The sequence below is a fragment of the Leucoraja erinacea genome, chromosome 15 (genome assembly GCF_028641065.1).
Source record: "Leucoraja erinacea ecotype New England chromosome 15, Leri_hhj_1, whole genome shotgun sequence".
Lineage (NCBI taxonomy): Eukaryota > Metazoa > Chordata > Chondrichthyes > Rajiformes > Rajidae > Leucoraja > Leucoraja erinaceus.
In genome coordinates, this window is record NC_073391.1 from 31,885,023 (window position 1) to 31,910,535 (window position 25,513).

General features: G+C 46.5%; 1 protein-coding gene across 1 annotated transcript in view; it reads left to right on the forward strand.

The window, feature by feature from the left end:
- The window catches only part of hpse2 (heparanase 2), a 145,331-nt gene that overhangs the window by 114,156 nt on the left and 5,662 nt on the right, over window positions 1–25,513 (forward strand). Inside the window, exons 10-11 of the mRNA XM_055647039.1 lie at window positions 10,379–10,524; window positions 16,932–17,078. Coding sequence (XP_055503014.1) covers window positions 10,379–10,524; window positions 16,932–17,078 — 293 coding nt within the window. The remainder of the gene's footprint in view (window positions 1–10,378; window positions 10,525–16,931; window positions 17,079–25,513) is intronic.

A 25,513-nucleotide genomic window follows, 5' to 3' on the forward strand; every position in this document is an offset into this window, starting at 1 on the left:
AAAATAACTTGCCCAGCACATTTCCACAACATTTTCCCCCTCTCACTTTATAGCTGTGACTTCTAGTTTAGACATTTCCACCCCGGGAAAAAGATTCTGGCTGTCTATCCTAGCTATGCCTTTCTATCAAGTCTCCACTCAATCTCCGAAATTTCAGGGAAAAATTTACCTTTGACTTTAATGACGTTTTTAATGGAATTCTTTAATGGTAGTTTGACTTAAGGGTGACACAGTGGTGCAGCGGTAGAGCTGGTGCCTCAGCGCCAGAGACCTGGGATCGATTCTGACTATGGGTGCTGTCTATATGGAGTTTATACGTTCTCCCTGTGACCACAAGGGTTTTCTCCGGGTGCTCTGGTTTCCTCCCACATTCTAAAGACATGCATTAGGGTTAAATGGCTTCTGTAAATTGTCCCCAGTGTGTAGCATAGAACCAGCGTACAGGTGATCATTGGTCGGCGTGGTCTTGGTGGGGCTGAAGGGCCTGTTTCCACACTGTATCTCTAAACTAAACTAAACTAGACTGAGCTTGCAATAGACGCGAAGTGGTGGAGTTACTTAGCTGGTCAGGCAGCATCTCTGGAGTACAAGGATGGGTGTCATTCTCCTTTTTCTCCCGCGATGTTGCCTGACCTGCTGAGTTACTCCACCACTTTATGTCTATCTCGGGTATAAACCAACATCTGCAGTTCTTTGTTTTTAAACTAAACTTGCCCTTTCTCAGTACTTATTCCCTTTGGAAAGCGATGTGGAATTGGCCTGTTTGGAATCACTTTTGATAAGCCACAAGCTAAACCTTTAATAACATGAAAAGGGATTTGAATGTGTGGTCACACAAAAGCAGGCCATTGAACTATTGTGGAGCTATTTAATTCTCTAGAGAAATGCAAACACTGTGGGAGTGTTGACCCTTCATGGTTTCCTGAGGAAGCTGTTGAGGATGAATCTGCATCAAATAGTTTTTCATTTGCCTTTATCCTGATGCTCTGTCTACTGACATCAGCCGTGGTCGCGTGTGGTTCCAGCAAGGACTCGAGGAGCAAAGAACCCGCACAGGAAACCAACAAGCGGGTTAATGACAGCTCCATCTCTGGGGAATGGATGTAACTCTCTCCCACCTCCCCTCACCTCCACACAAATACAATTCATTGAAAAAAATATTGACGCAAGCTTCATTTGGAAGCTTAATCATGATATCTAGATTTACAACAGGGAAGTATTTTGACAAAGCCGTGTGAAGATGTAATGGACTTTTGATGGCTTCTGGTAGCATCGTTAGAGGATACAACAGTTTGGTTACGAGTGGATGGCCTTGACATTTTTGAAGCTCACAAGGCATTTAAGAAACTTTTAGATGGGTACATGGATATGCAGGGAATGGAGTGATTATGAATTATTTGGTAGGCAGATAAGAGTTGGTCTTGGCATCCCGTTTGGCACAGATATTGTATGCTGAAGTGACGGTACTGTACAGTACAGTGCTGTTGTATGTCCTATATGTTTAGTTTAGTCTGGAAATAGGCCCTTCGGCCCACCAAGCCCAAGCCGACCGTCAATCACCCGTTCACGCTAGTTCTATGTTATTCCTACTTTCTCAGCCACTTCCCTACATACTAAGGGTAATTTACAGAGTCTTTGGGATGTGGAAAGAAACCAGAGCATCACAAGGAAATCCACGTGATCGCAGGGAGGTCCGAACAGATAGTATCTGAGGTGAGGACCAAAAACAAGTCTCTGGAGCTATCAGGAGAGATTGGGCATGATAGGACTTTATCCCTCAGAGAGCGGGAAACTAAGGGGAAGTCTGATAGAGTTGTGCAAAATCATGAGGGGAATAGATAGGGCGAGTACACAGTCTTTTCCCTAGGGATGTAGGGCACAGATTTAGGGTTAGGAGGCCTGATGGAGTAGAAACCTGAGGGGCAACACTTTTACACCGATGGTGGCACAGAAATGGAATGATCTGCAAGAGGAAATGATTGTGTTAAGTATATTAATAACATTTTAAATACATTTGGACAGGTACATGGTTAGAAAATGTTTTGAAGGATATGGCCAAATGCAGGACAATAGGGATGTATCACAGCATGGAACAGCTCTATCCAAGAAATTGCAGAGAGTTGTGGACATATCCCAAACCATCGCGCAAGCCAACCTCCCTTTCATTGACTCCATCGACACGCTGTCTCAGCAAGGCTACCAGCATAATCAAGGCCGAGTCCCACCCTTGTCACTCCCTCTTCTCCCCCGCTCCCATCAGGTAAGAGGTGCAGAGGTGTGAAAACGCATAGCTCCAGGTTCAGAGACAGTTTCTTTCCAGCTGTTATCAGACAATTGAACTGTTCTCTCACCAACTAGAGAGTGGTCCTGACCTCCTATCTACCTCATTGGAGACCTTCAACCTATCTTTAATTGGACCTTACTGGACTTTATCTTGCACTGAATGTTATTCTCTTTATCCTGTATCCATACACTGCGGACGGCTAGATTGTAATCATGTATAGTTTCTTTCCTGACTGGATAACATGAAACAAAAAGCTTTTCACTGTACCTCGGTACACTGGTAATAATAAACTAAGCTAATAGGACTGGCTCAGGTTGACATGTTGGGCTGAAGGGCCTGTTTCTCTGCTGTATGACAATGACTATTTCTATTTGCAGTTATAAACCAACCATATATGATCAGATTGGATAGAAATTATTGATGTATCCCCCGTCAAAAGCCATTAATAAAGCCGATTTATTTCGATACAGCTCTAGCAAACACCATAACGAGGCAGGTTTTTATTCTAGCTTTTCCACCATTTTAATTGACCATGTTTGTGTGCATGGATTTGTGTAATCCTTCGTATTATCCCCCCAGTAGCAAGATCACGTTGTGACAGCTTCCTACATTGTATATCAAAAGGAATCAGGAAAGGAAGGGGAAGGTTCGCATGCGGTGGTTTAAGTAAGCAAACTATTAATACAGAGAAAAAATGATGCACAGATGTGAGTCTGAATCCCACCATGGAAACGTGAAGTCTGCTAATGAGGTCAATCTGGGATTTAAAAGCCTACGCTCTTCTCAGTAATGGTGACTATGAACATAGAACAGAACAGCACAGAAACAGCACAGAAACAGAAACAGGCCCTTCGGCCCACAGTCCTTGCCGAAAACGATGCCAAGATAAACTCATCTCTGCCTGTACGCTATCCATATCCCTCCATTCCCTGCATAAACATGTGCCTATCCAAAAGCCTCCAAAATGTCACTATCATATCTGCCTCCACCACCATCCCTTGTAGCGCATTCCAGGCACCCGCCAAAAAAAAACTTGCCCCATGCATCTCGTTTAAACCATCTCCCTCTGACCTTAAAGCTATGCCCTCCAGTCTTTGACATGTCCACCCTGGGAAAAGGTTCTGGGAATGCCTACTTTATTTATGCCTCTCATCATTTGATACACTTCCATCAGGTCTCCCCTCAGCTTCTTACACTCAAGAAAAAACAATCCAAGTATTCCAAACTCGCCTTTTGGATATTACCCTCTAATCCAGGCATCATTGTGATAAACCACCTCTGAACATTCTCCAAAGCCTGCACATCCTTCCTGTCACAGGATGACCAGAACTGCCCGCAATACTCCGAATCTTGTGGCCTATTTGCATTTCCAATCAAAATCAATCTAATGAATTAATTGTCGCAAAAAATGGAACCAATCCTATTTCTGTGGATGTTGGTAACGGGGACAGGTGTTAAAGGTTTAGATTATTTTTTTGTCACGTATACCGAGGTACTGTGAAAAGCTTTTGTTGTGTGCTAACCGGACAGAGGAAAGACCACACATAATTACAATCGTGCCATCCACAATGTACAGCTACATGATAAAGGGAATAACGTTTAGTCCAGGATAAAGTTCAGTATAGTCCGATTAAAGATAGTCCAAGGATCTGCAGTGAGGTAGATAGTTTAGTTTAGTTTAGTTTAGTTTAGATATAGCGTGGAAACAGGTCCTTTGGGCCACCGAGTCTGCTCTGACCAGTATTCACCCCACACCATAACATTATCCTACACACTAGAGACAATATACAATTTTTAATTGTAGCCATTTAACCTACAAACTTGCATGTCCTTGGAGTGTGGGAAGAAATGGGAGTACCAGGAGAAAACTTATGTGGTCACAGGGAGAACATACAAACTCTGTACAGACAGCACCCACAGTCAGGATCAAATCCGGGTCTCTGGCGCTGGAAGTCAGCAACTAATAATAATAATAATAATTTTATTTATGGGCGCCTTTCAAGAGTCTCAAGGTCACCTTACAAAAATTTAGCAGGTAGAGGAAAAACATGTAAGGGGAATGAAATAAATAGTAGAGACATGACTAGTACCCAAAGTAAAGACAGAATTCAATTCAAAACACAATATGAGGCAATTAATGCACAGATGAAAAGGGAGGGGGACGTGGGGCTATGGATAGGCAGAGGTGAAGAGATGGGTCTTGAGGCGGGACTGGAAGATGGTGAGGGACACGGAATTGCGGATCAGTTGGGGGAGGGAGTTCCAGAGCCTGGGAGCTGCCCTGGAGAAGGCTCTGTCCCCAAAACTGCGGAGGTTGGACTTGCAACTCAACCTCTCCGCCACCGCTCCACCCTTAATAGTAGCTCAGGACCGCTCTCTAGTTGATGCTAGGATGGGTCAGTTGCCTGATAACTGAAATGATTGGTTAAATACTTCCCATGACTACAGGATTACTCAACAGTTAACAGAAGGGGAATCGTAAGTTGCTGATTCACTCACAGAGGACACCAGACTCGTGGTCGATGATTGAAGGGCAGATTAGTAAAGTAAATTGTTAGATTACTTTTATTGCAATCTAAAAACACTTCCTTCTGGGAAAGACCAAGTCCGGTTGTAATTAGTGTAATGAGTTTATATTGGCCATCTTAGCACAGACCACAAGGCCAAGCCACAGTTCTATTTCTGATGTGAAAACAAAATTTGTTATGATTGCAAACCAGGGATAGATTTGCAATACAGCGCGGAAACAGGCCCTTTGGCCCAACTTGTTCACGCTGACCAACATGTCCCTTCTACACCAGTCATACCAGCCTGCACTTTGCACATTACCCTTTAAACATATCCTATCGATGCGCATGTCTCTTAAATGTTATGATAGTACCTGCTTCAACTTCCTCATCTGGCAGCTCGTTCCATAAACCCACTACCCTTTGTGTAAAAAAGTTCCCCTTCCTCCCCCCACCAAGTTTCCCATTAAATCTTCCCCCTCCCTCCCTCACGTTAGACCTATGTCCTCTGGTTTTTGATTCCCCCTACTCTGGGTAAAATACTTTGTGCATTTATCAAATCTATTTTTCTCATGCCGAGTTTATCACTTTGAACTCCACTTCACTTCAGAATGCACATTGCATCTCAGTCCATAACTCACAGCCTATTTGTTTTTGGGTCATTGGAGTGAACAGACTTCTGTGAGTCGTTAATATTGTCTCGAAAGTGTTTTCAAGCATCCTTCTTAATTGACTTGATGTGCTTTGTTATTTATTTTGCAATACTGCTTTTTGAAACTTTTTTGTGAACTGGTTCTTGCCTACAATCTTCTCCAAGCGTTAGGGCGACACAGTGGCGCTGGTAGGGGTGCTGCCTAACAGCACAAGAGACCCGGGTTCGATCCTGACGTGGAGTTTGCATGTTCTCCCTGTGACCATGTGGGTTTTCTCCAGGTGCTCCGGTTTCCTCCCACATCCCCAAAGACGTGCAGGTTTGTTTGTTACAAGTGGACACAAAGTGCTGGCATAACTCAGTGGGTCAGGCAGCATATCTGGAAAACCTTTCTTCAGCCAGATTGATTATTGGCCTCCATAAATTGCCCCAAGTGTGTAGGGATTGGATGCAAAAGTGGGATAACATAGAACTAGAGCGAATGGGAGATCGATCAATGCACTGAAGGGCCTATGGTAAATTCATTGGACATGGAAGTCAGTGCTCTTGTGCTTGCAAGTAATCTGACAAATTTCCATGTTAATAAGCTAATTGTGTGCGTTCTTTAGACTTTAGAGATATGGCGTGGAAACCTTATTAGTCCATCAAGTCCACGCCGACCCGCGATCACTCCATACACTAACACAACCCTACACACTTGGGACAATTTACAAATTTTACCAAAGCCAATTCACCTACAAACCTGTACATCTTTGGACTGTGGGAGGAAACCGGAGTACCCGGAGCAAATGCACATGGTCACGGGGAGATTGTACAAACTCTGTACAGTCAGCACACGTAAACCAAAGATCCTATAGCAGAGCAAGATAGACCACTCCTGCTAAATGCAATGTGCTGACATATAGTATGCAACAGAACGGAACGTGGGCCTTTTTTTCATCCATTTCGGGACGGTTTGTGTTAATAAATTTAAATTCTGAAAATGAGAAGATTTTTACCAAATAACTTTTATTTTTACGAGGATGTTTCCGTAACCGGCTTCCGTCTCCGCACTATTATCCTATGGGATCTTTAGTACGGGGACGGAAGACGGTTACGGAAATGGGGCCTTAAATTACCCATGAATCTGCCCATGACCGTACTACATCTTTTTCATCGAGTGGACTATCTTGCTCGCTATAGGATCTTTGCCGTAAACAGGATCAAACCCGGGTATCTGGCGCTGTGAGGCAGCAACTCTACCGCTGTGCCACGCCAGTACTTTGGTTTGAATTATTTAGAAAGGCCAGTCTTCATCTCCCACTATCTCAGGGTTGCTGCAATGAAATGGCAGAGTTAAACGCTGCCAGATGACAATCTCCTCTGGAAAGTAAACCGTGTGAGAACAGAATCGGTTAGACTTGCAGTAACAATTTGTGTTTATTTCTGCAGTAATCTTAAATTCAAAGAAAACAAAAAAAAACAACTGATAAGGAAATGTAGCCGAGCTTCAAGAGAAAAGAGAGTGGTTTGAAAAGCAGTGGGTCTAAATAACAACTTATTTGTAATTAAATTATCTGAGATCATTGATTCAGTATCAAAAACAGTCTCTCACTCAGCTGGATTGTTAGTCCTGGACCCAGTCAAGTGGGAATGAGATCAAAAGCCCTGGTCACTGGTCCGATGAAAGCCATATCCTTATATTAATAAACGAACCCAGTGCAATCATCCCATTCCTCCCAGATTACACTGAATGAAGATTGTTTAATGTAGCTGTTGAAGAGAAGACATTATTTAGATACATAATGTCTTTGAATCCTTGTACCTGAACGACATCAGCTGTATGTGATGTTCTGCAGCTGCAGCTGTATTTGGTGGCTATTTATGATCAGGTCAACATGGATGTGGACATATGACATTAAAGCATGGAGTGCGACAGAGGACACTAAAACACTCTTGACTCTTGAATGGGTGGGCAAAGAATACTGGTTAGAAGTTGAAACAGTCTATCTGCTGTGCTTGAAAGTGTTGAGTTCAGCAGTCCTTCTAGAAAGTACTGACTTTAGTTAAGTATCAAGTTCAGATTCTGTGGACTGAAGAGCCTGTCCAGTGCTGTATTGAATATTTTTGGCTGTGTTAAAAGGTTCACCTCTTACCTGCCCTGCTTTGTCCTACCCCTCCTCTCTCCCAGCTTTATTCGCCCGCCCCCCCCACAATTAATCTGAAGAAGGGTCCCAACCTGAAGCGTTACTTACTATATTGTCCAGAAATGCTGCCTGACCCGCTGAGTTACTCCAGCACTTTGCGCCCTATTTTTTAAACCAGCATCTGCAGTTCCTTGTTTCTGCATCTTGATATATTCTATATTTTACACTCTTTACTGACAACCTTTTTTTGACCAATCCTGGTTTCCAAGGCTGCCTTGTTAGCCACCCAGACGGTGATGAGATGCAGTTTAGTGAGATATAGTTTGGAAACAGGCCCTTCGGCCCAACTTGTTCATGCCGACCATCCATCACCCATACACCAGTTCTTTGTTATCCCACTTTTGCATCCTGCATACCAGGGACAATTTACAGAATTGCCAATCAACCTACAATCCCGCACGTCTTTGGGATATGGGAGGAGCCCGGAGCTCCTGGAGAAAACCCACGCAGGGAGAACATGCCAACTCCGCAAAGACAGCACCCATGGACAGGATCTAACCTGGGTGTCTGGCACTGTAAGGCAGCAACTCTACCGCTGCACCACTGTGCCACCTTAGAATGTCGGGAATGGAATGAGGGGGGCTCTCATTGAAACGACTGGAATGAAGAAAGTAAACACTGGCCAGACTCAGCAGGCCAGCAGAGTTAAGCTTGCAGGTCTATTACTTTTCGTCAGAAGTCAGGAATAAAACTAGTTTTAAGTTGCAAACCTCCGCATCAAACAACCTAGCAGGGGGCCGATGGAGAAGGTGTAAATGAATCCACTGTGTCACAAGGGTTAATAGTATGGGAGCACTAATGTGCAAACCATGCTATGATTTAAGAGATGAAATGGATATGGCAACTTTGCTACCTACCCAAGAATATTGCATCTTTTGCAAAACCATGGCCAGCTTCATAAGTATTTAATTATGACCACACTTTTACACACATCCAGTTAGGATTTGATGTTAATTAGAATTAACCGTGGGAATGTGTTTATAGTTTATTTGGTGAACTGAGGTTGGATTATATGTGAGGAAACTACCTGTGAATTATGGGAGCTTCAAATAGTTGGAGCATTACCAGGTTTAGAGAACTATAGAATTCATTGTAGCTCTTTGCATGCTAGTGTTTCTGTTTTCAAAGAACACATTATAACAAGACGATGATTTATTTTACTTTTTTAATTTGAATCAGGCTTGGGGAAAGATCATCTGTTAAGTAACTTAACCTCAAATCAAACAGCCACTTCTCTCGAGGATGAATCTATCTGCTGCACTTCGGTTTCAACCCCCTCACCTTGCCCCTGCCCCCTCTCACCAATTGCACAATTCGTAACTTTCGTTTTAATTAAGGGATACAGTGTGGAAATAGGCCCTTCGGCCCACCGAGTCCATGCCGACCGGCGATCACCCATATATTTGTTCTATCCTACACACTAGGGACAATTGACAAAAGCCAAATTAACCTACAAACCTGCACGTCTTTGGAGTGTGGGAGGAAACCGGAGCACCAGGGGAAAACCCACGTGGTCTCAGCCATGATCACAATGTATGGCGGTGCAGGCTCGAAGGGCCAAATGGCCTCCTTCTGCACCTACTGTCTATTGTCTATTGACAAGGTGCAAACTCCGTACAGACAGCACCCGAGTCTCTGGCACTGTGAGACAGTAGCTCCATCTATATTTTTGATATACTGAACGTTTTGTTGGTGTTTATTACGGCTTTTACACGGGACTATATTTACATATCTGTTGTGCTGCTGCAAGTAAGAATTCCATTGTTCCGTTTCTGGGCGTCTGACAATGAAACACTGACTCTTTGTTGACACGCTTTCTTCAACCTTACTATCCATTCAAGCCTGGTTTCCTAGTTAGCCACCCCGACAGCGATGAGATGCAGTTTAGAGATTCAGCGTGGAAACAGGCCCTTCGGCCCATCGAGCCCACGCTGACCATCCATCATCAGTTCTATGTTATCCCACTTGTACATCCAACACACGTGGGACTATTTACAGTGTTGACAATCAACCTACACCCACCACCATGGTGTCAGAGGAATACAGAGATGCCAACAGTGGAACTGGTAGGATGACTAGGGTGGGGGACGGGGGGAGAGAGAGAATGCAGGGGTTTCCTGAATCTTAATAAGGGATATTCTACAGAGATGCATAAAATCAGGAGAAGAATTAATAGAGCGAGTCTTTTACCTGAGATAGGGGATCAAGATTCAGAGGACATTGGCTTAAGATGAGTGGGGGAAGATTTAGTAGGAATCCGAGGGGGCTCATTCCATATACCCACTCAGAAGATGGTGGGTGAATGGAACGAGTTGCCAGAGGTGAGGCAGGTACAATAAAAGCATTTAATATACACTTGGACTGGTACATAGTTGGGAACAATTTAGAGGGATATGGGACAAATGGGAGGAGTTCTTGTGTTCTTTTTTCAGATTTCCAGCATTTAGTTTTTTTGTTTTAGAGATACAGCGTGGAAGCAGGCCATTCAGTCCACACCGATCATGTTATCCCACTTTTGCATCCTACATGTTAGGGACAATTTACAGAGGCCAATTAACACACAAACCCACATGTCTTTGCGATGTGAGAGGAAACCGGAGCACCTGGAGGAAACCCATGAAGTCCCAGGGAGAACGTACAAATTCCGTACAGAGAGCAGACACTGGTCTCTGGCGCTATTGGGCAGCATCACCACCACTGCCCCATCTTTATTTGTATTGACTATCTCTGCCTTCACTCCCCTCCTCAGGATTACTGGCTCTCTCTGCTCTACAAACGCTTGGTGGGAAACAAAGTCCTCATGATCCAAGTGGCAGGCCTCCAGAGGAGACCTCGGCCGGGACGGGTCATCCGGGACAAGCTGAGGATCTACGCCCACTGCACGCAATCCCGCAAGTAAGTTCAATGGTTCAATGGTTCATGCCTTTTTTATTGCGTGTACCAAGGTACAGTGACATTCTTGCATTTTTGCACACAAATCACTACGATTATTGCCAAACAAAAGTACAATTCCCGATTCAGTACATAGAGACATACAGCATGGAAACAGGCCCTTCCGCCCAACTTGCCCATGCAGACCAACCTGCCCAATCTACACTAGTCCCACCTGACTGCGTTTGACCCATATCCTTCTAAACCTATCTTATCCATGTACCTATCTAAATGTTTCTTAAACATTGCGATAGTACCTGCCTCAACTACCTCTTCTGGCTGCTCGTTCCATACACATACCAACCGTTTTGTGAAAAAAGTTACTCCTCGGGTTCCTATTAAATCTTTCCCATCCCACCTTAAAGCTACATCTCCTGGTTCTCGATTTCCCTACTCTGGGCAGGAGACTCTGTGCATTTACCTATCTGTTCCACTCATGATCTTATACACGTCTATAAGGTCACTCCTCATCCTCCTGCGCTCCAAGGAATAAAGTCCTAGCCTGCTCAGACTCTCCCTACAGTTCAGGCCCGTACTTAATGCTCAGAACCCGCCAGGTTTTGCTGCCATTATACAGTCCCAGCTGCAGTTGGCCATCAAGGCCTGTTGCGACCGTTGCCTCCATCCGTTTGTTCCACAAACCATCGTCCTCTCCTCGCCCCGCCATCTTCAACCTTCATGCCCGCAGCCGACCTTGAAGGCGCAGAAAGCAAGACCCTCGGTTCTCCTTATCGTCCCTTGCCCAGCGTCCGCCACCATTCCCGACACCCTCTATCCTCCTCTGAAGAATGTCTGAAGAAGGTCTGAAGAATGGTTTCGGCACGAAACGTTGCCTATTTCCTTCACTCCATAGATGCTGCTGCACCCGCTGAGTTTCTCCAGCACTTTTGTCTACCCTCTATCCTCCTCTCTGGTTCCCGGCCTTCGGAGGTGAGCAGGGGCCGGGCTTGGCAGCTTCCCTCTCCCAGTTCCCCGCTGTAGCGGGCAAGCCAGGCCATAAAGGCGAGTTCCCTTTAACCCACCGCTGCTCGTCACTCATATCTATAGGAAACAAGCCGCCCAACTCAACGTCTTTCAACTGTCGAGAAAAAATATTATCAAAGGCTAGCGAACCACCAGGACAAAAGGTTGTGGCCTGGGGTTAGATTACACTGGAGACCGTGCTGAGATCCGTGTTGTCGTTGGCTTGCTAACCCCCGCTATCAGAGGACATGGAGCTGTCTTCTTGTTATGTTGGCAGAGAGACAGTGGCCACTATTGTTCTGGTGGAAGACAGTGATAAGAGCCCAAAGACTTTCATCAGGGAGTTCGGTCACTGATAAGTGATGAGCATTGAAGGGAATGGCTGTTCTTTCTGATCACTGGCTGGTTTGTCTTTCAGCCACCCGAGATGTGGTCATTTCCCCTTTGGTGTATTGTATCTGTCCTCGTCCACCCTCCCAGGCGGATGGGAAATCTCAGGTCAAGATGAGCACAAGAAATACTCTCGCTTTCCCAAACTGTAGCTGAATAAGAATGGCACGGTGGTGCAGTGGTAGAGTTGCTGCCTTACAGCGCCAGAGACCGCGGGTTCAATCCAGACTATGTGCGCTGTCTGTACGTAGTTTATGCATTATCCCTCTAACCGTGGGGTCACGGGGAGAATGCTCCGGGTGTTCCGGTTTCCTCTCACACTCCAAAGACTTACAGGTTTATAGGTTAATTGGCTTTGGTAATAATCGTAAATTGCCTCTAGTGTGTAGGACGGTGCTAGTGTACAGGATCGTGTACGGGCATCACTGGTCGGCACGGACTCGATGGGCCAACGGGCCTGTTTCCGCGCTGTATCTCTATACTAAACTAAACACGTCCAAACATCCCTATAAGATTGGAGGTCCCTGATATTGTGATGAGACAGCTGCTGAATTCAAGGCTAGTTTGCAATTGAATAACAACGTTGTCTATCTACAACCAAGCTGGAAAGGGTACAGAGAAGATTTATGAGGATGTTGCCAGGACTCGAGGGCATGGCAACAATAGGGCGAGGTTGAGCAGTCTAAAAGCCCTGTCCCACGGTACAAGTTCATTCCAAGAGCTCTCCCGTGTTTGCCTTAACTCAGAGATTTACGGTAATGGCCACTCGTCAGTACTCGAGGCTCTGGTGGACATTTTTCAACATGTTGAAAAATCTTCACGAATCTTCCCGTGCTTACCTGCCGTTAGTGAGTCTTCCCAAGTACTTGCCATTAGCGTTACGAGCCGCTAAGAGACGTCCCCGAGCTCCGACGTACCCGCTACGTTCATTCTCTGTGCTTACCACGAGTTTGATTTTTTTTAAAACTCGGGAGAGCTCTTGGAATGAACTTGTACCATGGGACTCTTTATTCCCTGGAGTGCAGAGGGCTGAGGGGTGATGTTATAGAGGCCAGGCAAGTGGTCGTGTAGATGGGACATGTTGGTCAGTGCAGGCAAGTTGGTCCGAAGGGCCTGTTTCCACGCTGTATAACTATGACTCTCTATGTGCTTCCACCACCACCCTCTGCTAAAGACTTGCTCCTCGCATGTCCTTTAAACTTTGCTCCTCTCACCTTAAAACTATGCCCTCTAGTATTTAATTTTTCCATCCAAGGAAAAAGGTTTTGACTGCCTACCATATCTATTCCTTATCAATAGCAGCAACCTCGCGCAGAGGACCATTTACTGTACATGGAACTGTAAGTGACTGTAAGTAAGAAGGCACAAATGTGAACCATTTCACCCCCAGCTGGAGGGAATGGATTAAATATTTTTTGATGGTAGCGTTTAAGGCTGGAAAATAGACCTGGACTCACGGAAGGACTCAAAGATCGTGTTCCAGGGAAGGGGAGGGTGGAGGTAGAGGATTATCGGGTGACGTAAAAGGAACAATCATCTCATATGTTGCTTTGAAGCTAAATCCAGCAGAGCGTTGAGATAAAGTGTGGCATGGTCCCAGTAAAGCTGATTTTTACACTGTCAGCTGAAAGATGGTGTGTATAATGTGTGCAAATTAGCCAAACCGTGGGAGGATCAGTTGCTGAAAGGAGGAATGAATCGCACATAAGCAAAGTGAAATGGAAGCAGGTTGAATGATTACAGAACGGGGTCCAAATCTAAAATAAAATAGATAGGCTTGCTTGTCCCGCAATAATATGTGGCACATTTAAGCAGAAATGTGTTGACATGGTTTTGAAGTAACTGTTTAAATGTGGAATACTGACCTGGATTCACAGATGGGCTCATAGATAATGTTCTAGGATAGGGTAGAGTTTGGGGATTAATGGGTGGCTTGTAAAAGGAAAATCAACCTATAAATTTACGGGTGGCGCAGCAGTAGAGTTGCTGCCTTACAGCGCCAGAGACTGGGTTTGTTCCTGACTACGGGTGCTGTCTGTACAGAGTTTGTATGTTCTCCCGGTGACCGCATGGGTTTTCTCTTGGTGCCCCAGTTTCCTCCCACATTCCAAAGACGTACGGGTTTGTAGGTTAAAGGCCCTGTCCCACTTTCCCGAGTTACTCACAAACTCTCCCAAGTTTTCCCTTTGATTCGAACTCGGAGAATTACGGTAATGGCCATTCGTAGGTACTCGGGGCTATCTTTTTAACTCATGGACATTTTTCAACGTTGAAAAAACGTCCCGACTTACCTGATGCCCCGAGTTCCTACGGCTGGCATTAGGAGCCGCTACGAAAAATCTATGGACTCCTAGGGGCTCGCTACCGACATTAACCGACATTACCCGACATTCCCTGAGTTCGAATCAAGGGGAAAACTCGGGAGATTTCGTGAGTAACTCAGGAAAGTGGGATAGGGCCTTAATTGTCTTTGGTAAGAATTGGAAATCGTTCCTAGTGTGTAGGATAGTGCGCGTTAGTGTACGGGCTGATCACTAGTAAACGAGGTAAACTAAACAAAATTGTCTAAATTGACCTTGTTGGCAGTGGCGTGGGTGCTCTGGTTTCCTCCCACACTCCAACGACATACAGGTTTGTAGGTTAATTGGCTTTGGTACAAATTGTAACTGGAGAAAACCCATCGGTCCCAGGTAGAACGCACAAAACTCGAACGTACCGACAACACCTGTAGTCAGGATCAAACCCAAGTCTCCGGAGTTGTAAGGCAGCAACTCCACCATTGTAGCACTGTAGTGCCATTAATAATATGTTCATTATAGACATTGTGGGCCGAAGGTCCTGTTTCTGTGCTCTATGCTCTCTCTATGTATGCAGTGACATTTAAGGGGCTTTTAGATAGTCACATGGAACGGAGGGAGATGGATTAAGTGCAGGTAGTATAGGTGGGATTAGTTTAGTTTGGCTTAATGCTCGGCACAGACATCGTGGGCCGAAGGGCACGATCCTGTGTGGTTCTTTTCTTTGTTCCATGTTCCCTCTTGAAGTCATGAATCTAAATTGAAGTCATTGCGGCATTTTCTGTTTACATTATCCAGGCTCTGAAAGAGCTACCGTGGTGGTAGTGCCTCTAAGCTGTTAAATTTTACAATTTCAAAGTATTAACTCTCTCTCCAGCTTGAACTGTGATCAGAAACCCAGGACCACGGCGATGACAGGAGTGAAGCCCACAATTAAATAAGTCACGGAGTCTGATTTCAGTCCCAATAATGGCCCAGCATGCGAATAGCAGAATAGAGCGAGTGAAGGCATGATTTGTACCAAAGTAAAAAAACGACATCAATGCCTCAACCGTTAGAACCCCCCGACCGTTCTCCTGATTATTTATAAGGAGGTTACGCGCGCTAACTGGATCAGGGATAGTGCGTGGAGGAGAGGGAGAGAGGGAATTTTCCGACTAGGGTCTGTTAACAATTCCGCAGATACTCTGTGAAGGTTAATTTTTTTAGAAGCTCTCTGAAAGTGTTCTTGATCTGCCTAAGCCTCAGCGTTGACAGCTCATTCCCGCTCTCCCGGAGGTTAGCTGCCACTCATGGATCAGTGTATGGCAGAGGGGAAAGCCCACAGCTTATCCACCTGACCCGAGAGCAGCTCTTGTGCCCCCCAGGCGTTCAGTGTAGGGTCTCTCCCTCTTCTCCCCTCTCCCGTCAGGCACGAGGTACAGAAGGGCGGCACGGTGGCGCTGCGGTAGAGTTGCAGCTTTACAGCGTCAGAGGCCCAGGTTCGATCCTGACCACGGGTGCTGTCTGTATGGAGTTTGTACGTTCCCCCTGTGAACGGGTGGGTTTTCTCTGGGTGCTCTGGTTTCCTCCCACACTCCAAAGACGTACAGGTCTGTAGGTTAATTGGTTTCGGTAAAAATTGCAATTTGTCCTTCGTGTGTGTAGCGTGTGGGGATTGCTGGTCTGCCTTAGACTCATTGAGCTGAACGGCCTGTTTCCGTGCTGTATCTCTAAACTAAACTAAACTAAAGTGTGAAATTGCTTACCTCCGGATTCAGGGAGAGTTTCTTCCAGCTGGTATCAGTTTAGCAGTTTCTTCCCAGCTGGAGAGTGTTCCTGAGCTGCCATCAACCTCAATGAAAACCTTCGAACTATCTTTAATCGGACTTCATCTTGTACTAAATGTTGTACCTTTTATCCTTTATCTGTACATTGTTGGCGTCATGATTGTAATAATTTATAGTCATTTATTTTACTGGTTAGCACACAACTAAAGCTTTCCATTTACCTTGGTGCATGCGACAATAATAAACAAATCTAAAGCTTGATTGGAGATGGATACCAATAGTCAGAGGCAGCTAGACCAACACAAACATATAACCATTGAATTCTCCAATTTTAGGTTTCTAACCAACAATACCTTGCTCTTTTTTTCCCGCCTCTCTTTCCTGTGTTCCACCTGGATGTGCACCCGTTTCTCCCACTCTTTTTCCCCATTCCAGCTGTTATCAGTTTAGGTCTGAGTGCAGGTAGATGGGACTAGGGGAAAATAAGTGTTCGGCACGGACTAGAAGGGCCGATATGGCCTGTTTCCGTGCTGTAATTGTTATATGGTTATATGTTATATGGTTATATTCCCACTGTCTCCTTCCACCTATATCCCTTCCCCTGGCTTCACATTCCATGCCTCATCCCTTTTTATCCCATAACCTTTCTGTCTTCTTTTCAGCTCTGGCCTTTGTCTGCCCATCTAACGATCAACCTTCCCCCCCCCCCCCCCCCCCCCCCACCCGTATCCACCCATCATTTGCCCCCCCCCCCAATATTATAATCAGCTCTGTAAATTGTAAATTGTTCCTAGCGTGTAGGATAGTGGTAGTGGTGAAAGCTGATCGGCACAGATCGGCGAGCTGAAGGGCCTGGTTAAGTCTAAGGCCTAAAGTGGAGTAAAGTCTCAAGTGTAAAGTGGAGCAAACACTTTGCAGCAACTAATTCCACTGTCTTGCTCCTTTTCCCCAGCCACAATTACCTGCGAGGATCAATCACCATATACATCATCAACCTGCACAGATCCAGGAAGAAAATCAAGCTGGCTGGAGCGTTGCGGGACAAGACTGTCCACCAGTATCTCTTCCAACCTCATGGAGATCAGGGGCTGTTAGCCAAGTAGGTACAATAGTGTCACCAATGGCAGTACCAGTCAGCCTGGGTAGCTTACAATCCAGTGGTATAAGTTGGTGTCGTAGTTTCACTGTCGTCCGGCTGAGATCATTGTCTGTATTACTCGCTATCACCTTCCCCAAAGCCAACAATGGACCATTGTGGGCTCCACCTTTCCTTGATTATCATTGCTGGCTTTGATCTGTCTTTTAGCATTAATTTGTTCTTATGTACCTTTTCATATCTCTCGCTTCCCTCTCCCCTGACTCTCAGTTTGAAGAAGGATATCCACCAACACCTATTCATTTTCTTCAGAGATGCTGCTTGACCCGCTGAGTTGCTCCAACTTTTTGTATCTATCCTTGGTATGGACGTTGAATTCTCTGATTTTAAGTAACTTTTACTTACACTCCCCTCCCCTTCCCCCTTGCTCCCTTCCTCCACCCTCGTCATTTCACCAGTTCCACAGTTTACCACATTGTGTCTCTCTTGAGATCACACCTTCCTTAGCCAACAATGCGTTTACCAGGCAATATCTATGGAGAAAAAGGATGGGTGATGTTTCGGGTCGGGACCCTTCCTCAGATCCTTGGCCACCCATCCTTTTTCACCAGAGATGATGCCTGACCGGCTGAGTTAAGCCACTGGCCCACTTACCCGAGTTACTCACGAATTCTACCGAGTTTTCCCCTTGATTCAAACTCGGGGAATGTCTGTAGCAAGTCCGTAGGAGTCCGTAGATATTTCGTAGCGGCTCGTATTGCCAGCCGCAGGTACTCGGGGCATCAGGTAAGACGGAACTTTTTTTCAGCATGTTAAAAAATGTCCACAAGTATAAAACAAAATAGCCCCGAGCGAGTACCTACGGCTGGCATCTCCGAGTGTGAATCAAGGGGAAAACTCGGGAGAATTCGTGAGTTACTCGGGAAAGTGGGACAGGCCCTTTATTCCAGCACTTTGAGTCTATTTTTGATATAAACCAGCATCTGCAATTCTTTGTTTCTACAATGGGCCTACTAGGCACCTCCCTGCCTGAGGCCCTTTTTCGCCAGCCCGAACTGGCCCTGGTATTTTCTCACCTCCAGCTCTGCATCACCCCCCCCCCCCCCCCCCCCCCCCCCCCCCCCCCCAACCTTATACTTTCAGACTGAAGAAGAAGTCCCAACCCAAAAGCATCACCTAACCTTTTCCTCCAGAGATGTTACCTGACCCGCTGAGTTGCTCCAGCACTTTGTGTCTATCTTTGGTATAGACCAGCATCTGAAGATCTTTGTTTCTACACAATAGTCTAAATGCAGTGGGACCAGCACCTTATAAAGCCTCAGCATTACATCCCTGATGCAGGGAAGTGCGGTGAATGCGATCACGGGACGCGTCTATCTGCGTCCGTATCGGTGGGAAGACTCGGCGGCTATCAGTGAACAAGCAGCTGCACGTCAGGAGACACAGCGATGCAGCCCCTCCCCTCGCCAAAATATTAAACCCTTGGTGACCCACTGACGCACTGGAACAGGAAGCAGCTGGTCTGGTCGGCCCCTGCCAAGTGGGCCTGTTGGCCAAGCCGCCAAACGACAGGCCTCATGGAGGCTGGAGCACACGTGCGCTGAGATCTAATCTCCGATGGTCATCTGTTTCCCTTGAAAGCAGAGTTGGTGGCCTCTGGTCGTCAGATTGGGGTGTGGGGGGGGGGGGGGGGGGGATGTAGTTGGGGAGAGGGTGGGAAGGGGGATGGAGGGACTGGGGGTTGGGGACGCCAGCGTGGTCGAGCAACGATTACGTTTAATTACTTCCTCTTGGCCTGTCCCACATGAAAGCTATTCCTCACGTCCCTGCCAGGAGATGCTTGAGCGCAAAATCAAACTTAAATCACAAGCAGGGTCACACATGCAGGCCGAGTGGTGGGTTGCAATGAAAACCCCGATGCCTTCACAGAGGCCTAATTGTAGCAGGAAAGATCCAACACGTCTTTTATCCAAAGTTGAGGAAGAAAATGTGTGAAAAGGAACTGCAGATGCTGGTTTATGAAAACAGACACAAAGTGCTGGAGTAACACAGCCGGGACAGGCAGCATCTCTGGAGAATATGGATAGGTGACGTTTCAGGTCGAGACTTCTTCAGACTGATTGTGCGTGACTGATTGGGGGGGGGGGGGGGGGGGGGGGGGGGGGGGGGGGGGGGGAGGTGGTAGAGATAACAGGGGGTAGGACAAAGCAAACCAGGTAATAGCCAATCCCAGGCGAGGGTTATTTGATAGGCAGGTGATAGGGTGGTGCAGTTGCCTGATAACAGCTGGGAAGAAACAGTGCCTGGAGGTGTGCATGTTCACACTTCTGTACCTCTTACCTGATGGGAGAGGGGAGAAGAGGGAGTGACCGGGGTGAGACTGGTCCTTGATTCTTATGCTGGTGGCCTTGCCATGATGGTCAACATTGAGATGATGTTCAAACTGCGAACGGCCATCCCTCGAAGCTGCAAGATGTCGCAGTCACTTGAAATAAGGGACTGCAGATGCTGATTATTACACAAAATGACACAAAGTGCTGCAGTAACTCAGCAGGTCTCAAGAAAGGTCTCAACCCGAAACTTCGCCTATCCATGTTCCCCTTGTTACGGAGAACATGGACAGGTGAAGTTTGAATACGGAGATGGTACGTTCACCCTGTGACCACGTGAGTTTTCTCCAGGTGCTCCAATTTCCTACTACACTACAAAGACGTGCAGGTTTGTCAGTTAATTAGCCGATAACTTGTGCCTGGTGTGGAGGATCGTGCTAGTGTACAGGGCGATCGCTGGTCGACGTGGACTAAGTGGGCTGTAGGGCCTGTTTCCATGTTGCATCTCTAAACTAAACTAAACTAACCTAAATGATGGTCTAAAGCAGTGGTTCCCATCCTTTTCATGGCCCCCTTGGGCTCTTTAATTTTTCTGTGGTCCCCCCTGACATTATTAGTGGAAAAAAAGTGGCCCCCTTCATTGAACCTGTGGCCCCCTAAATCCCCAATTATTTCTGTGCCCCCCCCCCCCTGAAATTTGCCATGAAATAGCCCCAGGTTGGGAATCCCTGGTCTGAAGCTGCCTATTTGTCTTGCAGAAGCAAGTAATGTATTGGAATTGGAATTCTTCCTACAGCAAGGAATAACGTCCTGCATGTTCTCACTGTGAATGTGTGGGCCTTCAGTCTCCTCCCAGATAGTTTAGTTCAGTTTAGTTTATTATTGTCACATGTACCGAGGTACAGTGAAAAGCTTTTTATTGCGTGCTATCCAGTCAGCGGAAAGACTATACAGGTCCACCACTGATGTTCTAACACCCTAGGTTCCAGAGGCTTTCTGGATTATCCGTTTTGCTGGACCAACAGAGGTCACAGTCTCCGAGAGGAGCCCAACAGAACTGGAATGAACGCTGAGGAGCTGAGATACTGGCCCACAATGTCAGCCTCAGAGGACAGCTATGAGAATGGATCTGCCGGAGCTCCAGAACCGTGGCCCACCAGGGGCAAATTCCAGCCACCGATCGGTCACGTTAGTCCCAATGAGGTCAAGACCGGCCTCCTCAACCGGCCTAGTCGCTACAGTCTTGGGGGAAATTCAGATGCGATATCGTAATTTTGTGCTGATTAAGGGATAGACTCGATGGGCTGAAGATACGACCTTCAGTTTCTTAAGGGAACATGGAAACAGCACCAGGGCCAGGGGACGTTTGAGGAATGTGCGGGTCACACTCTGGGTTTGGTCCTTGATACCATACAGAGAAGGACCGCAGAGGAAATGAAGAGCGCTGTAATTTGGTGGAGTCAAGGAGGAAACATTGTAGAGAGGAAGAGGGGGGAGAGCTGGATCAAATGCGGTTTGTTACAGTGGCATTCCAGATGTTGATGCAGATGGATCGAGTCGGATGGGAGCGTGCTGTTGCCTCAGGTAGCGGACTGGAGCGCTGTGGGTCTTTGCACAGTTCACAGCCAGAATCCCAAAAGGCCAAAGCTTGACAGGTTGATTAAAAGTATATTTTCCACGCTCACTAGATAATTCCCCACCACAAATCTAAATTCCTTTGAAGAAGCCTGTCTATGTTTCAACACGGACCACAGTACAGCCTTTGAATATGAGATGCACCGTCTCATATGAGATGTTCAATTTGACCGGTTTCCGCGTCTGCGCTTCCCACCAGACATCAGCCCTTGACGGGCTTGTTGTTTGGTCTCTGGTGAAATCTCCTGTTGACCCTCATCAGGAGCATCTGAGCGGGAGGCCAGGACATGGGCACGAGAAACTGCGGAGGCTGGGATGGGCGACGTGTTGAGTGCTCACCCTTCTTCCAGAACCAGGGGCCACAATTTAAGAATAAGGAGTAAGCCATTTAGAACAGAGCCGAGGAAACACTTTTTCTCACAGAGAGTGGTGAGTCTGTGGAATTCTCTGCCTCAGAGGGCGATGGAGGCAGGTTCTCTGGCTGCTTTCAAGAGAGAGCTAGACAGGGCTCTTAAAAATAGCAGAGTCAGGGGATATGGGGAAAAGGCAGGAATAGTGTACTGATTGGGGATGATCAGCCACGATCACATTGAATGGCGGTGATGGCTCGAAGGGCCAAATAGCCTACTCCTGCACCTATTGTCTGTTGTCTATTGACTATTCTTCAGAAGCGTGCAAACTCTTCCTCCATTTCTGCGCATCTCTCTCCAAAGCAAACTCTTTGAGAGACCCATAGGAATAGAGAGGCTAGTGAGAGTGTTGCAGAAATAGAGGAAGTTGGAGAGGGTGATGCAGAAATAGAGAGTTTAAGTTAGAGATGTGCGGAAAGAAAAAGTTAGAGGGAGGTGAGCAGGAATAGCCAGTTTACATTAGAGAGAGATACACAGAAAAGGAGAGTTTAGGTTAGAGAGAGATGCACAGAATTAGAGAGTGGCACCGTGGCACAACTGGCAGAGCTGCTGCCTCACAGCGCCAAAGACCCGGGTTCGATCCTGTCTGTACAGAGTTTGTATGTTATCCCTGTGACCATGTGGGATTTCTCCAGCACCCACAGACAGCACCAGGGTCAGGGTCCATCACAGGTCTCTGGCGCTGTGAGGCAGCAACTCTACCACTGCGCCACTGTGCTGCCTTATATGAGTAAATATAGCAAGTCTTTGAACAGAGAACGTTATTTGACCTTGTTTTAGCAGACTGACGACCTGGTGTGTTTCGAACTGTGTGAAGTGAAGCAGCCTTATTCAGTGCCAGCAGGGTGCACTGATAATTATTTCACTGTTCCTCCGGTTTTAACTTTAAGAGCAAAACAGTATGTCCTTTGATCCGAAGGGGAAGAATGTATCTGGAAATGTATTTAAAATAAAAGCAGGAAACGCCGGAAATGCTCAGCAGGTCAGGCAGCATCTGGTGAGAGAGAAACTGAACTAATGTGCGGCACGGTGGCGCAGCTGGGAGAGCCACTGCCTCACCGTGGCTGAGATCCGGGTTCGATCCTGACCACAGGTGCTGTCTGTGTGGAGTTTGTACGTTCTCCCTGTGACCGTGTGGGTTTCCTCTGGGTGCTCAGGTTTCCTCCCACTTCCCACAGATGTGTAGGATTGTAGATTACTTGGATTTAAATGATAGTGGAGGAAACTCTCTGTGCATTTTTAAGGCAGGAGCATGTAGAATTTGGTAAGCAAGGAGGGTGAAAGATCGTTGTGGGATATTAGTTATAATCAGGTCAGCCTTGACCTTATTAACTGGTGTGGGAGAGTCAAGTGACCAAGTGGTCTAATCCTGTTCCTAACTCGCATCTTACTTGCTTCTTATCAAGTCCACAGCACAAGATTAGAAATTGTTCAGCCAGACTGAGCACACTTCTCGGCATCTGCATACAATGGCATCTTGGGCATCTTGGGCATGGTGGTGGAAAGATTGGTGGAAACAGGGCAGCAACGTGAATGCTCTTATCTTGACCCCCATCTTACTTGCTAATCCATCACTATCTAATATACCTTGAAATCTATGGAATATTAGATGAGGCTGTATAAGTCACTGGTCAGACCACATTTGGAGTATTGGGAGCAGCTCGGACCCCCATATCTGTGGAGGGTTGTGCTGGCATGGGAGAGGGTCCAGAGGAGGTACACAAGAATGATCCCAGGAATGGTTGGGCTAATGTATGATGAGTGTTTGACAGCACTGGGCCTGTACTCACTGGAGTTCAGAAGGATAAGCGGGGACCTCATTGAAGTTTACCAAATAGGGAAAGGCCTGGAGAGAATGGATGTGGAGAGGATGTTTCCACTAGTGGAAGATTGAAATAAGAGAATAAAAGGATGTACCTTTAAAAAGGAGATGAGAAGGAATTTCTTTAGTCAGAGGCTGGTGAATTGTGGAATTCAATGCTACAGATGGCTGTGGAGGCCGTCAATGGATATTTTTTAAGGCGGAGGTTCTTGCTTTGTACGGGTGTCAGGGGTTATGGGGAGAAGGCAGGAGAATGGGGTTGAGAGGGAAAGATAGATCAGCCATGATTGAATGGTGGAGTAGACCATTCTCCAAATGGCCTAATTCTGTTTCTATAATGTATGAACTTATATGGGATCTCCAACCACATGACCCAAAATTGAGGCGTTTCAAGATTCGCTACGTCGACAAATACTCTTGAAATTCGACAGGTAGGCACCATGGCCTGGTTCGGCAACTTGAATGGCCAGGAATGAAGGAGATTACAGAGAGTGGTGGACACTGCCTGGTCCATCACAGGTACTGACCTCCCCACCATCGAAGGGATCTCTAGGAGTTGCTGCCTCGAAAAGGCAGTCAGCGTTAACAGTGACATACACCACCGTGGACACGTTCTCATTTCACACCTGCCATCAGGAAGAAGGTACAGTAGTTAGTGTACATTGTGAACAGCTCCTTTCCAACAAGCTCTGGAAGACTACACACATTAGCTGTGAACTATCTTGGTTGCACTGGGGACTTCAGGCTTTGGCTTTTGCACTAATCATTTTTGAATCTATTGAACTTTTTTGTGTTTGTTATGCTATCTATAGGTACTCTGTGTTCAGTCCTGTCATGCTGCAAGTAAGAATTTCACTTGTTCTGTGTTCTGAGATACAGTGTGGAAACAAGACCTTCGACTCACCGATCACCCCTTACACTCGCACAATCCTACACACACTAGGGACAATTAACCTACAAACCTGTACGTCTTTCGTGTGTTGGGAGGAAACCGGAGCACAGGTGAGAAAACCCACGCAGTCACAGGGAGAACGTAAAACTCCATACAGACAATCAGGATAGAACCCGGGTCGCTGGTACTGTAAGGGAGCAGCTCTACCACTGCACCACCTGGCCGCAGAAACGGTACTAATGACAAGTAAACCCTCTTGACTTGGTGGATTCCGAGAGGTGATATTTTTGCCCAGAACGGCTCTGTTGAAGTGGCCTTTGTCTGCAAGCGATACATGGGTCCCAATGGTGCAGTTGACAGAGAGGTGTGCTTTCCTAGTCCGCCACTCCTCTGAGCAGGTGCTTGCAACCCTGCGGTACGAACATTTCGCTAATTTCAAGTAATCTCTCTGCATCCTCTCTCCCCCCCCCCCCCACCCTAGTCGTGGTACTCGTTCCACTGTTCACGTCCCTGTATCCCTTCATTATCACCTCTGCCCCAGCCAACAATGGCCCATGATGGGCTCCACCTGTTGCCGGCCTTTGTTTGTTCTGGCCTTTTCTTACCTGTAATTCCCTCCCCTCTATTTTCAGTCTGAAGAAGGATACCGACCCGAAACGTCACCCATCCTTTCTCTCCTGAACTGCTGCCTGACCCGCAGAGTTACTCCAGCACTTTGTGTCTATCTTCGGTCTAAACCAGCATCTGCAGGTCCTTCCTACACACTCGGCTTATACTCGCTAGAATTTAGGAGATTGAGGGGGGATAACATAGAAACTTACAAAATTCTTAAGGGGTTGGACAGGCTAGATGCAGGAAGATTGTTCCCGATGTTGGGGAAGTCCAGGACAAGGGGTCACAGTTTAAGGATAAGGGGGAAATCCTTTAAGACCGAGTTGAGAAAAACATTTTTCACACAGAGAGTGGTGAATCTCTGGAACTTTCTGCCACAGAGGATAGTTGAGGCCAGTTCATTGGCTATATTTAAGAAGGAGTTAGATGTGGCCCTTTTGGCTAAAGGGATTAGGGGGTATGGAGAGAAGGCAGGTACGGGATACTGAGTTGGATGATCAGCCATGATCATATTGAATGGGGGTGCAGGCTCGAAGGGCCGAATGGCCTACTCCTGCACCTATTATCTATGTATCTTCTGCGTACTATAGGGGTGGACACAGACAGTTCCCATGGGAACGCCGGATGGATTCGCTCAGGAACATGACACCTAGTGAGGTTCATAGCAATCTACCGCCATCTCATGGCAGGTTGCATCTTAGTTTAGTTTACATTATTGTCACGTGTACTGAGGTACA